Raw genomic sequence first — 13,481 nt, 5'->3', positions numbered from 1 at the left:
TTACGCTTGTATTCCGCTCAGCAAGTGCCTTCCAGGTGTTCTGCAGAGTCTACAGCAGCAGAGAGACAAAAGAGTGACTTTGGAGTGATTAAGTATCAGTTTTCTGCTTTTCTTGCTGTCTTAACTAATTCTGCCTAAAACGCCAGTTTTTTTTTTTCTTACCGAATCTGTGATTTAAAAAGTTTGTTATTGTATACAACTCCGCACAGCTCCTTGTGGTGTCCTGCAGAGTGATGCAGGCAACTGGTAGGCTACACACTCAAGTGTGCTAGCCGAATTAAAGCATTTACTGTGTTTCTGTACCTAATTTCTGCTACTTAAAAAAATTCCTAGTTTCCCGCTTTTACTGAACTAGAGTAGTCCAGTCTTCAGGTATTGCTGATCTCTGGGCTGTGTCATAGTTCCTGTGTTGCCCATATCCTTAATTGGATAGGAGGAGGCTTCTTTGTTCACCAGTGAGAGTAGGGAGCTCTGAGCAGCCTATCCTGTCCCTTGAGGAGTGGTTCCAGCCCAGTAACTTGTAGCTTATTGGCCGTTTTGGGCCATTTCCTATCTCTTTCTTAACCCCCTGCTTTAAAGCCAGCTTTAGCGCGCTTTGCGCTTGTAATTTAAAGTTTGTCCTGTTTGTTGCATTTACCTGAGGCTACACACTCAAATGCGCTAGCCTGTTACATATTTATTGCATTTTCCTGCTGTTTGTTGCAAAAAATATATATATATATCCTTATTTCCCGGCTTTCCTGACCTAGAATAGTCCAAATACAGGCTTTGCTGTATTCTGGACTTTTGGAAAGTTCCTGTGTTGCCCATTTCCTTTCTTGGATAAAGGGAGGCTTCTTTGTTCACCAGTGGCAGTGAGGAGCTTAGAGCAGCCTATCTATCCCTGGAGGAGTGTTCCCAGCACAAGAATCTGGTAATCTATTGGCCGTTTTGGGCCAATTTCTAGCTCTTTGAAGTCCCCCCTGTATAAAACCCGCTTTAGCGTGGCTTTGCACGATTTTGCGCATAGCGCAGCATCGGGCAATGCCGCTTAATTGGGTTTAAACCATTCTCGGCTCCACAAAGTCTGCTCTCACTTTTTCCCTTAGAACTGATCTAATTCTCATAATAAACACCCTATTCCTACTGTAAAGCCTGGCATTTGCTCACTAAAGCAATTATACAAGTCAGCACTAAAAAAAATAAAAGCACTACACCCTCACAAACTCTCCTTGAGTACCTTGTTCCCCATTGGCCCTTTTTTCAGTTGTAAAAGAATTCCCAGTACTATTCTAGCATGTCCAAAGGTCAGTTGTCCATCTCCTCTCCGGTCCAGCTGGTGAATCTGGGAATCTTGAGGCAATGTTACAACTGCCTCATGTACACAGACAACCCTCTCCTCCTCACAACAAATTCCAACACATGTGAGAGATGCAACCATATAGCCAAACTGGAGGCTAAGCTCTCTCAACTCAGTACTGGCGTAACCAATCAGGAGGTGAAGGAAACCACACTCACTACAATTCCAGTCTCACATAGACCTACCACGACAGCAAACCAAACACATAAACACACAAAAACATACTCAGAGGCTCTAAATAAAAATCTGCCTAAGCAGCAGAGACCACCAAAGCAGACACCCAAGCAACCGCTACCCCAAAACAAAACACGTGCAACACATAGCTCACAAAGCCAGTGTGCCGAACAGTCACAGCCCTTAAGGCTAAACACACCTGATACACTTGTAATAGGTGACTGTCGTCAGGCACACTGACGTCCCGCTCACCAGACTGAACAAGAAGGTCACGGTGAGCTGCCTGTCTGGCGCTAGGATCCACCACATAACACAAGCACTCAGGTCACTCCAATGTAAGTACAAATATGACTCAGGAGCTCTCTGAACATGTAGCCCAGGCCGGTATGACCCTGACCTTGAGTAGCATCTTACCCTCACCAAGAATGATGCCACAATATGAAGACAAGATTATCAATTTCAGTAGTTGGCTTAAGTATTGGTGTCATTCAAAGGGGATCCAATGCCTGTCAGCCTGGGATGACATGCTCGACAAGCCACGATGCTTCACTAGGGACAGCTTGCACCTGTCACCCCTGGGCTTTCGGATATTGGCAAAGGCTCTTGCCACTCCCATAGTGCCTTTTTTAGGCCAGGTTCAAAAGACAAACCCACCTCCATAGGTATCACAAGGGATAAGAAACTGAGTAATGCTACTCAATGCCAGAAGTCTAAACCTCAAGATGCACGCACTCAAAACTTTCCTTAGCATGGACAACATTGATATCTGTGCAGTAACAGAAACCTGGTTCAAGGCTCCTGAGAGCACCCCAGTACTACCAGGTTATACCTCGTACCATGTTTTTCGGCCCCAAAACTTGGACCGAACCACAAAAGGAGGGGGAGTATCAATATTCGTCAAAGATACCCACACCTCCAGGTTGGTGGCACAGCACGAAGCATCAGAGACTATCCATGTGCAACTAACAGTGGGTAAAACTGCCTTCCAGTTTATAGCCTGCTACAGACCACCCTCCCAAACACAGGACCCCCACTCTGCCTTCCTGAAAACACTGGAAAATATGAAGGTCTCTCCAAACACCATTATATTGGGCGACTTCAACTACCCTAACATAGACTGGGAGCATTACTCTAGCTCCAACACCCTAGCCCAAAGGTTCCTAGAATTTATAAACTCAAATGCTATGGAACAGCTTGTTACCACTCCCACAAGAGGGGAAAACATACTGGACCTGATCATCACCAACATGGGGACTCTATGCTCCAGACCAGAAGTGTATCCCTCACTGGTAAGTTCAGACCATAAACTAATCTCACTAGATATTCACATCCCGACCCCAGCCCCTGCCCAGAAAACCACAGTGAAAATCTTCTCTAAAGCAAATTTCGCACTCCTCAAAACCGAGGTGGAATCCTTCAAAGCCCCCGGGCCTGTGGAAAATACGGCCCAGACCGCAGAATTCTTTATAAACGCATTCTATGAACACCTTCAGGAATGCATGGATCATGCAATCCCAAACAAAACCAAGACCCAATCCACCAAAGGCAGGCGTCCTGTCTGGTGGACGCCAGCCATAAACAAACTATACAATAGAAGGAGGAAGCTACTACATGATAGAGCAAAATCCCAAAAAGGGAAGGCATCTCTGATCAGTATTAGCAAAAAACTACGGGCACTCATACAATCGTCTAAGGCCAGCCTCAAGAGAAAAATTGCACAGGACACTAAGGATAATCACAAGGCTTTCTTTAGTTATGTTAGAAATCTGGGTGGGAATTCCCAGATATGCTCAGAATTAGTCCAAAATGACAGAAAATACACCGAACCCACAGACATTGCCAACATCCTAGCTGACAGGTTCAGCGTAAACCCCCCCCCCCCTTCCCCACCAAAAGGGTAAATATCTATCCCAGCAGAGTGCTGCTCCCCTGACATCTCAGATGCTCAAGTAAGAGTCGCCCTCTTCAAAGCAAAAAACACAGCATCAATGGGACCAGATGGTGTCCCGGGCTGCGTCCTACATGAACTCCAAGAAGAACTAAACCCAAACATAAAACTACTGTTCAATCTCAGCCTTACTACAGGATATGCACCCAAAGAGTGGCATACAGCAACAGTGGTCCCTCTCCACAAAGGTGGTGCCTCAACGGATCCTGGAAACTATCGCCCCATAAGCCTGACTAGCTTGGTCTGCAAAGCTGTGGAAAGGATCATCATGGACCTCATAAATAAAGATATTGGGGACCTACAGACACTGGATCCTACCCAGTTTGGCTTTATGGGCAGATCCTGCCTCTTAAACCTGGTCGATTTCTTTGAAACGGTCACCAAGGCCATTGACGAGGGGTAGGTGGTGTCCACAGCCTACCTGGACCTCGCAAAAGTCTTCGATACAATACCCCACTCTGGCATTATAGATGAACTCACCAGCTTAAACATTAACCCCTATGTCACTAGATGGGTTGCAAACTGGCTCAAGGACAGAACCCACATGGTTAGAATTGCTGGAGCCATGTCGGACTCCAAACCAGTTACAAGTGGTGTCCCACAAGGCTCAGTCCTGGGACCTGTCTTGTTCGGTATATATTTCTCGGAGGTACAGACCAACATGGAAGGACTGTGGCTGACCAAGTTCGCAGATGACTGCAAACTGGGTGCCATAATAGATTCTCAAGCCGACACAAGCATCCTACAAAAGGGCCTCATAGAAACAGACAACTGGTGCCAGAGCCATGGCCTCAAGCTAAATGCCAAAAAGTGTATAGTCATCCCCTTCAGCAAAAACAAAGTGCCCACAAATTACCACATAGATGGTAATCCATTAAGTACGGAAGAAGTATTTAGGGACCTGGGGACCCAAGTTGATAGCAATCTCTCATTCGACAACCATGTGGCCAAAGTGGTTAGAAAATCATTTTATATAGCCCACCTAATCATGAAGGGATTCGCATCTAGATCAGGGGAGGTCATCGTGCCTCTCTAATCATCCCTCATCAGGCCCATAATTGAGTACAATGCCCCTTTTGGGATTTACCTTACCAGACACCTGCAGCAACTGGAAAGACCCCAAAAGTACCTCACCAAGAGGATCAAAGGGCTCAAACAGATGCCATATGCTGCCCGGTTAAAGAAACTCCAGCTCTACTCAGTGGCATACCGCTTGCTCAGAGGCAATCTGTGCCTGATGTATAAAGCCATGTCCAACCCAGAATTAATGGACATGCTGCACCTCAGAAAATCCAAATCCCATCGACCTACGAGCTCGAGAGACTTGAACCTCAGCACTGAAATAAATAGGACATGCTGGAGGGACAGATTCATAACCCAGAGGCTCCCTTCACTCTGGAATAAAATCCCAGTCCAGGTTAGGCAGAGTCCCTCATTTCCTCTCTTCAAGAGGAAACTTGATGAGTGGATCGGAGATCGTAGATTTAATCAGGTATCACTTCTGTGTCACTGTTAGACAGATGCACAGTATACTAACCTCGAAAAAGGGCATAGCAAAATTCATTTTAAAATGGGTGGCGAAAGCCAAACACTCTGGCTAGGCTTGTAAATGCCCTAGGGCAGATAGCCTAGTATGAACCTATGAACTAGTTACTCCTCTCTTGCTAACTTCTCTATATAGTGCAGTTCTGTTTTTAGCAAATTGTAACAACATACCTATGAATTTGACGTTAATCGTGATTCATCTTAACTAGTAGTCTTCTGCCAAATATGTATTTGTTTTATGATTTGTCATTTTACTAGCCTTCATTTATCCCAGTATCTGTACTTTATTTTGGTTTGGCCTATGGGCTCAGCTCATTGCTCTCGCACTTTCCATTTTGCTTCCCTGGTTATGAAACAGTTATAAGCAAGTAACGTATGTATTTGTCAGTACAGCACTAATGATTTTGGTCTTTAGAGGGGAATTGTATATAATGTAGCTTTGTAGTGATATTTTAAACACAATAATGTTGCCATATGCTTTTCTTTAAACAGCGCTGTTTGTCAGCATGTTCATAAACTATGCAGCTTCCTTAGCATCAGTGGTGTTGTTATACATCTACTACACTAAGCCTGATGACTGCACTGCAAACAAAGTGTTCATCAGTCTCAACTTGATCTTCTGCATTGCTATCTCCATTATATCTATTCTTCCTAAAATCCAGGTATGGAAAATTCAATTTCATTGTCTGATTATAGAATGTCACTTTTTGAAAATGTGTGGTAAGCTTTTAATTACTATAGTGTTCTACGTGCTGGTCAGATTTGTCTCTCAGATTAAACTGTACATGTAGGTTGGTGTGCGTTTTACCTTTGTACTTAGGTGGTGTCTTAGTCCTGAGAAAGAAACCTCAACTGTTTTCTGTATCAGAAAAGTGCCTTGTTGTCATGGTGGGTCTGGAGCAGTCCTCATTGTAATGGAAAATATAGTAGTGAACTAAAATTCTAGAAAAGCAAAGTATGTATTTTTTTGCATCTGCTTTTACACATCTGAAAGAATGAATGTTTTGTCAATTCATAAATGTTTTACTGATTCATATTTTACCCCCAGTTAATGGTCTTTTAGACTGATGTAATGTGTTGTATGATTTCATTAAAAATGCAAGACTTTTGGAATATTTTTCTTTACCGAAGCAGTTATTAGAGAATGGAAAACAAAAGTATAAACCAACTGTACTAGAAGTAGTGAATATACTAACAGAGATAAAACAACTGGAATTGGGATCTTTTGAAAAGGGTAGGAGTAAATTACATAGAAAAAATGGAAATGGTGGGAACAATACATGCAGAATAATGTTTTGGTGGAGGAATTGGGTTTAAAAGAAGGCAGGATTTGAATGAGCTGTGTATGTTTGACAGTGTTGGATAAAATCAAGTGGTGTATAATGTTTGCAACTAAAAATGTCAATATAGTTTGTTTTCCTTTATATAAATGTCTGATTGCCTATGTCATGAGTGATAATTTAATAGATATTTCTTTTTTAAAAAAAGATTCACATACCTGGTACACAGTAGCAAAAGCACTGTAGGGTTGTCACACCCCTTAATACGCTGCACAGTTGTACTTTTGCTCATTGTTGCCATGCTATGCTGTTCTGCTGTATGATTCTCTTGTACACACCAGGGCCTATCGTGAGATTGGTCAATGTAGAATTGGTATTCTAAGCCAGTTAAAATTTCAACACACAAATAGACTTCTGTAAATTTCCACCATGTGTCTTTCAGCGTAGTTGGTGGTGGATGCACTTAAAAAGTAGTCTGTATGCAGATATGTCTGTGTACAGTGATGCTGCCTTCTGAAAGTGTATCTTGCTTATTTGAAATACTTGGGCTGCTTCTGCTATAAACTATCCTTAGCCATTGTAACACAATTTTAATGAACTCCGATCTCAAGTTGGAGTGCAGTGCACACAGCTTGCTGTACTTTGCATGTCTGCAGCCACTTCTATGCCCACAGAATGCTTCATTTGCCCATCCCCACACACACTATCTGTCATTGTTTATGCATGCATTGCATGTATTAGACTTGTAAATATCCCTGTATTTCTACCACCATGTTTATTCTAAACCTTTTAGCTCATGTTCATAATGCAGTAGCCCACCTCTCAAATGAAAATACCCACAATTATTGTAATATTTAATGGGTGCTCGGGCTGGCATAAGATTGCTGTTATTGTAGGTGGTGGTCCATATTGTGGGAATTCTAGGTACACAGCAGTATTATGAAGTTTAGAATTGCTCTGTGCCTGGGTAATGACTTTTTTAATGCATGCTTTACTACACCTTACGTTCTCCTTTGCTATTAAAGGTTGTTTGCATGGATGATGGGTTTGTAAATGCTGCTAAAGACTGTATTGCACCCAAGACGGGATCAGTTTTCTTTCTTGAATGCTCTGAGAACAGTGTCTTAAGAATTCCCCTGCAGGTTCTTCAGCTGGTTTATTGAAATACTACTGGTAGCTGTGAGGCAAGCTGGAGTTTTGCCATAAGGTAGTGTCATGTGATAGCTGCAATAATGCAGATTATTTGGGAGAAGTAGCACAAATGGAACTGCCTTGAAAAGAAGGTTGAAAATTAACTTGTAATACTTTTCAAGTGAATATTACAAATTGCTTTAAACTGTAGATAATGCAATGTAGGTTTAACTTGGATTGCACTCTCTTTACAGGAAGTTCAGCCACATTCTGGCTTACTGCAGGCATCTATTATCACACTGTATACAATGTATGTGACTTGGTCAGCCATGGCAAATGAACCTGGTAAGCAGAGGCTCTGGTAAAGTACATCTTTTAATGTATGAATTGAGATTTAGCCATGTTGCAGTTGTTAGAAGCACTTTTGAAATGTCTTCTTATAAATGGTTTTATTAGACTGAATATTTTGGATTAAAACCATCCTAGTTCTTGCTTGTTTGAAGATCCATTGTTTTTCCCCCAGTTCTCTTACCATTGTGTGTTTTTTATCCTGCTTGATATAAGTATTCATGTTCTCAGAAGAAGACTTGTAAGCCAGCATAATACATAATCTGATGTTGTAAATCTTTATTCATTCCTTACTGTAATCTGATGTTGTAAATCTTTATTCATTCCTTACTGTTAGGACTTCGGTTCCGTCCTCAGAACCGACACTGCTGCTACCAAGCTCGCGCCAGCAAATAACTCTCAAAGACCTACCCATAATGCCCCTCTCATTCTCTTCAGATCTCGTTTGCCACGTTCCTCGTCAGATGTGCCAAGCCTTCTCTCTCAAGCTAAGTGTAGCGTTTTTTGTGATAATCTATATCAATACCTCTTTTTAGTCAGTTTGCCCTGCTTATCTTTTCATCTGTAAACTTGTATACTTTTTCTATATCCTACCTTCTACCTTTGGTAGTTCCTTTTATACCATTGTTGGTACTGTCCCTCTCCCCCTACCTTTGGAAGGCCCCTTCCTACCACTTGTGATATTTCTAAGTACCATTGTTGGAACTCCTCACTTTTCTATCTGTCTATAAAAAAAAAAAAAAAAGCCTGTTCTCTCTAACCTTACTGTTGCTATATGGTGTTTATGGTGTTTGTCTTGTTGCTAGGACTAGTGTGTTTTTTTTCATGATGTCTGAAAAAGTTAAATTAGGATTTAAATAGTGTGATAAGTGCAGGCGTAAGATGCCCAACTCAGTCACACTCTGTTTATTTTTTGGGCGTTGACCACATCTATGCTTCTTGTGATATTTGTTCCAGCTTCAGCAGCCGGACTTTGCCTAAGGGTAAGAACAAGCTGATTCTGAAGGGTATAATGACAACTCCCTTCTCGGAGGCTCTTTCTGGGACTGAGGTCTCGCCACCTCCTAAGACTAAGAAACACAGCAAAACTGAGTCACTCTGTTCCTACATCTCTGTACTCCTCGAAACAGAGCTTCTCCCGCACCTTTGGCGCAGACAACTTCAGCACCAGGCTCCATGTCTTCTCTCTTGCCCTTAATTTTGACTCCTACCACTGTACCAGCTTCAGCACCATCCTCCTCGGTGCCGGCCTTGGTCTTGACACCGGAGATGCAGGTACCATCCCCGGTGCCAATATCTTATACGGCTCCTCAGACACTGGCACCGTTTGTTCTGAAAGTCGATCACCTTCCCAGAACCAGATATTCTCCCATGTATGACCCCTTCTGTAACACCATTTTAGTCCTTTTCTCGAGTGACCTGACCCTCCTTCGGCAGCTTCCTTCACATCCACCAGGCGTCTGTCACAACAAGATGTAGTGAGGGTTGTGGACCAGCTTTTGGCAGCCAGAAGTTTGCCAACCCCTGCTAGGACTTCCTTCCCCCCTTGGAATGGAAGCTTTTACAGCATATTCAGCTGTATATTCTCCTCCAGCCTCTTCCCAGGCCCCGAAGACTGTTACCAATGACCTCCCCAGTGCATTCTGTCTCTGCTCCGTCTGCAGAGGTTCCCCTGTTGGCACCGATTACTCTTGGTGCAATGGCTGCGTTGGAACTGGCGCACTCTTGGAGCAGTGATTGGACTGTCGGCACCGTGGCTCCTAGTTTGGCGCCTATTTTTTCGCTAGTGCCATCTACGGCCATGTCTCCCCCGGCAGCTACTGGTCCTCTTGGAGCTCCTCACCTGGAGGTGGGCTCCTCAGGGCGGGGTGTGACCCTGGTTCCAAGGTTGTCCTCTGTTCCAGACTCCCAACCCTCCTTGGGCGGGCCTGCTTTTCAGGTGATGGAGAGGGTCCTTGCCTCAAAAGGCTCACAGTTGGCACCACTGGCATTGACACCAGAACCCCCTCAAGCATGCAGCTGTTCCAACCCCCTACTCGGGTATCCCGAGCATGAGAGCTGCAAGAACTTCCCTTGAAGGGAACGCTTTCTCTGGAGTCCTCCTCAGAAGGTCTCACTGGGGCGCCACCCTGGAAGAAACTGTGCAAGAGGAAGCACCTCTATTCCCCTGAGGAATCCATCACTGAGGACACTAATTGCGATGAGGGAGAAGGGTCCCCATGGTCTCTCCCCCCTCCCCCTGGAAGACGTGTCATTTGGAGACATTCTCAAGACCCTCAAGCAGAAGGGGAGACTAAGTCCTCTAACCCTTCTTCAGAGGAATCAGTGATGTTCTTTGCGTTTCACTGTTGCTGTCCTCAGATTTGGGTTATCTGCTTGCAGTAGCTCTCAGTTGGCCTTCTTAACAAAGTCTTGGGTCTTACGTTAGTTGCTGTCCCTTCTTCCATGACATCAGGTCGTCGGGTATAAAACATGCAGCCGACACCATTAGATCAGTCTTTCTTGCCGTGCAGTGCCCGAAGCAGAAGCCGAAGCAGTTTGCAAATGCCGGTCGGCCAACTCCTGAAATTTTCGTTTTCGAGTTTCAGAATCGAAGTCTTCAACTAAAAGCTGAGTACCCCATTGGGGAAACTTTTTCTTGCTCTAAACTGATGTCAGTAAAAGTAAATAATTGCATTACTTGTAGAAAGCAAATGCCTCAAAGATTTTCATTCGTACTGTATTCCTTGCCTAGGCCCTGACCACGACGTACCTTGTCGGTTTTTTCCCTTGTTTAAACCACGAACTATCCATCGTCTGTATGTTTTTGCTTCTAAATATTTTGGTGCTCAGTTCAATTATCCTGATATGTCTTTGGTAAGCCATCCGACTACCGACATTCCAAAAAAAACGTAGAGATAAAAACAGAGATAGGCCACCTAGGTCCAAAGCTGCCGACGACGCTTTTCCTAAGCCAGTTGCCAGTTCGCAGGTACTCGGGTGCTTTTGCAGCCCCTGATACCTGCCACTTCAGATTCACAGGCCTCTACTGAGACCCATTCGGAGTCCGGTATGCCGCGAGTTGCTTCAACTGTGGAACCTGCGGATGTCTCTACCTTGGATTGGTCCGGAGCCGCTGTGCAAGCACTGGCTTCTGAGGGTGTATTCAGGCCTACTGACTTGCCTATTAAACCAACGCCATCTTCTTCTTCAAGGCCTAAAACTCGAACCATGCCTAGAAAACTGACACCCAGACAAGCATGGTCAGGCCTCTATGCCTAAAAAAACAATGATAAGAATGGCTGAAGACCTTATTACTTGAATCAGGGGAAGCCAGCCTTCACCCTCTGAGACCTAGGACGGAGGTTGCTTATGATACTTCAGACCAGGATTCTGAATTTTCTATTTCCTCTGATGACCAGGATTTACCCTTATCTACCTATGAGGATTCTGCTGCTGAGGACTCTGTTCCCTCTGCTTCCCCTTCAGAGGATTTCTCTTTTGGTGAAACCTTGCATACTCTCAGGGAGCATTTTCGTTGGCAAAGTCAGGATTTCTCTGATTCTAAAAAGAGGCTTAGGGATTTCTTACTACTGCACCAGCACAGGCCTTTAGTCATACCTCTTGTGCTAGACATTGTTGATAATGCCTTTTCGGAATCTAGCTTGGCTCCTGACACTCTACCTCCTGCTCACAGAAAACCTGATAGATATTACAGGGTCCCTGACTCTCTCAAGTTCCTTTTTAAAAATCATACTGCGAATCCTGAGACCATTTCACAGGGACCCAAGGGCATTAAAGCTACTACTGCCAAAAATCCTACCCCCCTCTGATGGAGACTCCAGGGTGCTGGATAGATGGGGTAAGAAGGTATACACTTCTGCAACTTTGGCCATTAGGGCTTTAAATTGCCACTTTCATATAAAGTATCGTCAGCATATTATTGGATTGCTTAAACAGAAAATGATTCCTGATTGTGCTGAAAATAAGGATTTACATGACTTACTGCATTCAGCTGAACAAGTTGGAAAACATACTTTGCAATGTGGTTTTTATTCACTAGAGGCATCTTGCAGGGCTGCTTGTACTTAGAAGGCATGCTTGGCTTAAGGAGCAATCCTTACCCGATCATAATAAAGTGAAATTAGTGGATGCTCCCTTAAACCAGGACCGCCTGTTTGGCAACAAGGCAGAAGAAGTTCTTAAAAAGATGGCGGAAGAAGCTAAATCTATGCAAACTGTTAGATTTTTTACAAGTACAGCCACCAATTCTTAGTAGGCATTGGCCTTCCAAGAATTGGTCCTTTCCTGCCTCTTCCAAACCTTTTCAGTCCAAACCCAGATCCAGCAGAGCTCCCAGGCTTCAGTCCCAGGGTACGCACAGGACTAAGCAGTGGGGGGCCTCCACTTCCTAATCTGGGAGTAATTAAACTCCCCTGTCTCAATGACTTTATTTTTAAAACGTCCAAGCACTTCTCAACTGTCTGCCCCTTTGGGGGGGGAAGGATTGATCTTCATGCAAAGAACTGGGAACTCATTACCCACGACAAATGGGTTTTAAAGTGTCCCAGGGATACAGATTTCACTTCCACACGTTACCAACACCAAGGGGATGGCCAGATCTACCCCACAAGTCAGTGGGTAGAGGCCCAAAAGCAAGTACTCCCTCTCTTAAGCATGGGGGCTATTCAATTGGTGCCAGTAGAAGAAAAGGGACAAGGTTTCTACTCGAGACTTTTCCTGGTACTCAGAAAAGACAGTTCATGGCTTCCTATCTTGGACCTGTCTACTCTAAACACCTTTTTGGTGATTCCAAAAGTCAAGATGCTGACTTTTCAGTTGCCCCCATGCTAGGCAAAGACGCCTGGTTGGCAACACTAGATGTAAAGGAAGCATACCTGCACATCCCAATCAGGGAGGCTTGCAGAAGATACCTACGCTTCAAGGCAGGCGACACGCACCGTCACTTCTCTGCACTTTGACTTATCTACTGCGCCCAGGGTATTCACAAAGTGCCTAGGTCCAGTCATTGCATTTTGCAGGCAAAGAAATATTCAAATATACCCATACCTGGACAGTTGTTGAATTCAGGCAGAAAACCAGGACCTACTTTTGAATCATCTGGCCTTTGTACAAAGGGTGCTAACTTGTCTGAGGTACACCATACATGAAAATAAAACACACCTGGTACCCTGTCAACCAATTATATTCCTGGGAGCAAGCTTGAATACAACTTCACAGATGGCTTCCCTTGCACCAGAGAAAAATTCATTTGATAACCTACTTCAAACAAGTGACCACAAAAACCCTGCTATCTGCAAGACAAATACTGCAAGCCTTGGGGTTCATGGCCTCCTGCATTCTTCTAATTCCATATGCAAGACTGCATATGAGAACTACAATGGTATCTAAAAAGTCTATTCTCAGGATCTAGAAGCAATGATTCTGATCATACCTTGCCTACGCCTAGAGTTTCTTTGGTGGGCAGAGGCTTGCCACCAAAACAAGGGACTACCATTCACACTATCCCCTGCTGCCCAAACCATAACAGAAGCATCAGAGTATGCATGGGGGGCTCACCTGGCAGGGAAGTACATTCAGGGCAAATGGAACCCAAGTCAAATGCACCTGCATATTAATCAAAAAGAAATGTTCGCTGTACAGAATGCTCAGACTGACTTCAAGGACCACATTCTTCCAGGACAATTAATGGTAAAGACAGACAACGCCAGTGTTA

General features: G+C 44.1%; 1 protein-coding gene across 1 annotated transcript in view; it reads left to right on the top strand.

Annotated features, from left to right (window-relative positions):
• The window catches only part of SERINC2 (serine incorporator 2), a 481,087-nt gene that overhangs the window by 173,773 nt on the left and 293,833 nt on the right, over positions 1 to 13,481 (top strand). The window contains exons 4-5 of the mRNA XM_044060008.1: positions 5,499 to 5,668; positions 7,672 to 7,762. Of these exons, the coding sequence (XP_043915943.1) occupies positions 5,499 to 5,668; positions 7,672 to 7,762 (261 nt within the window). The remainder of the gene's footprint in view (positions 1 to 5,498; positions 5,669 to 7,671; positions 7,763 to 13,481) is intronic.

This window comes from Protopterus annectens, chromosome 1.part2, assembly GCF_019279795.1.
Source record: "Protopterus annectens isolate FY-2018-M chromosome 1.part2, PAN1.0, whole genome shotgun sequence".
NCBI lineage: Eukaryota > Metazoa > Chordata > Ceratodontiformes > Protopteridae > Protopterus > Protopterus annectens.
Note: the sequence above shows the minus strand (reverse complement) of the source record. Positions and strands in the feature narration are given on the sequence as shown.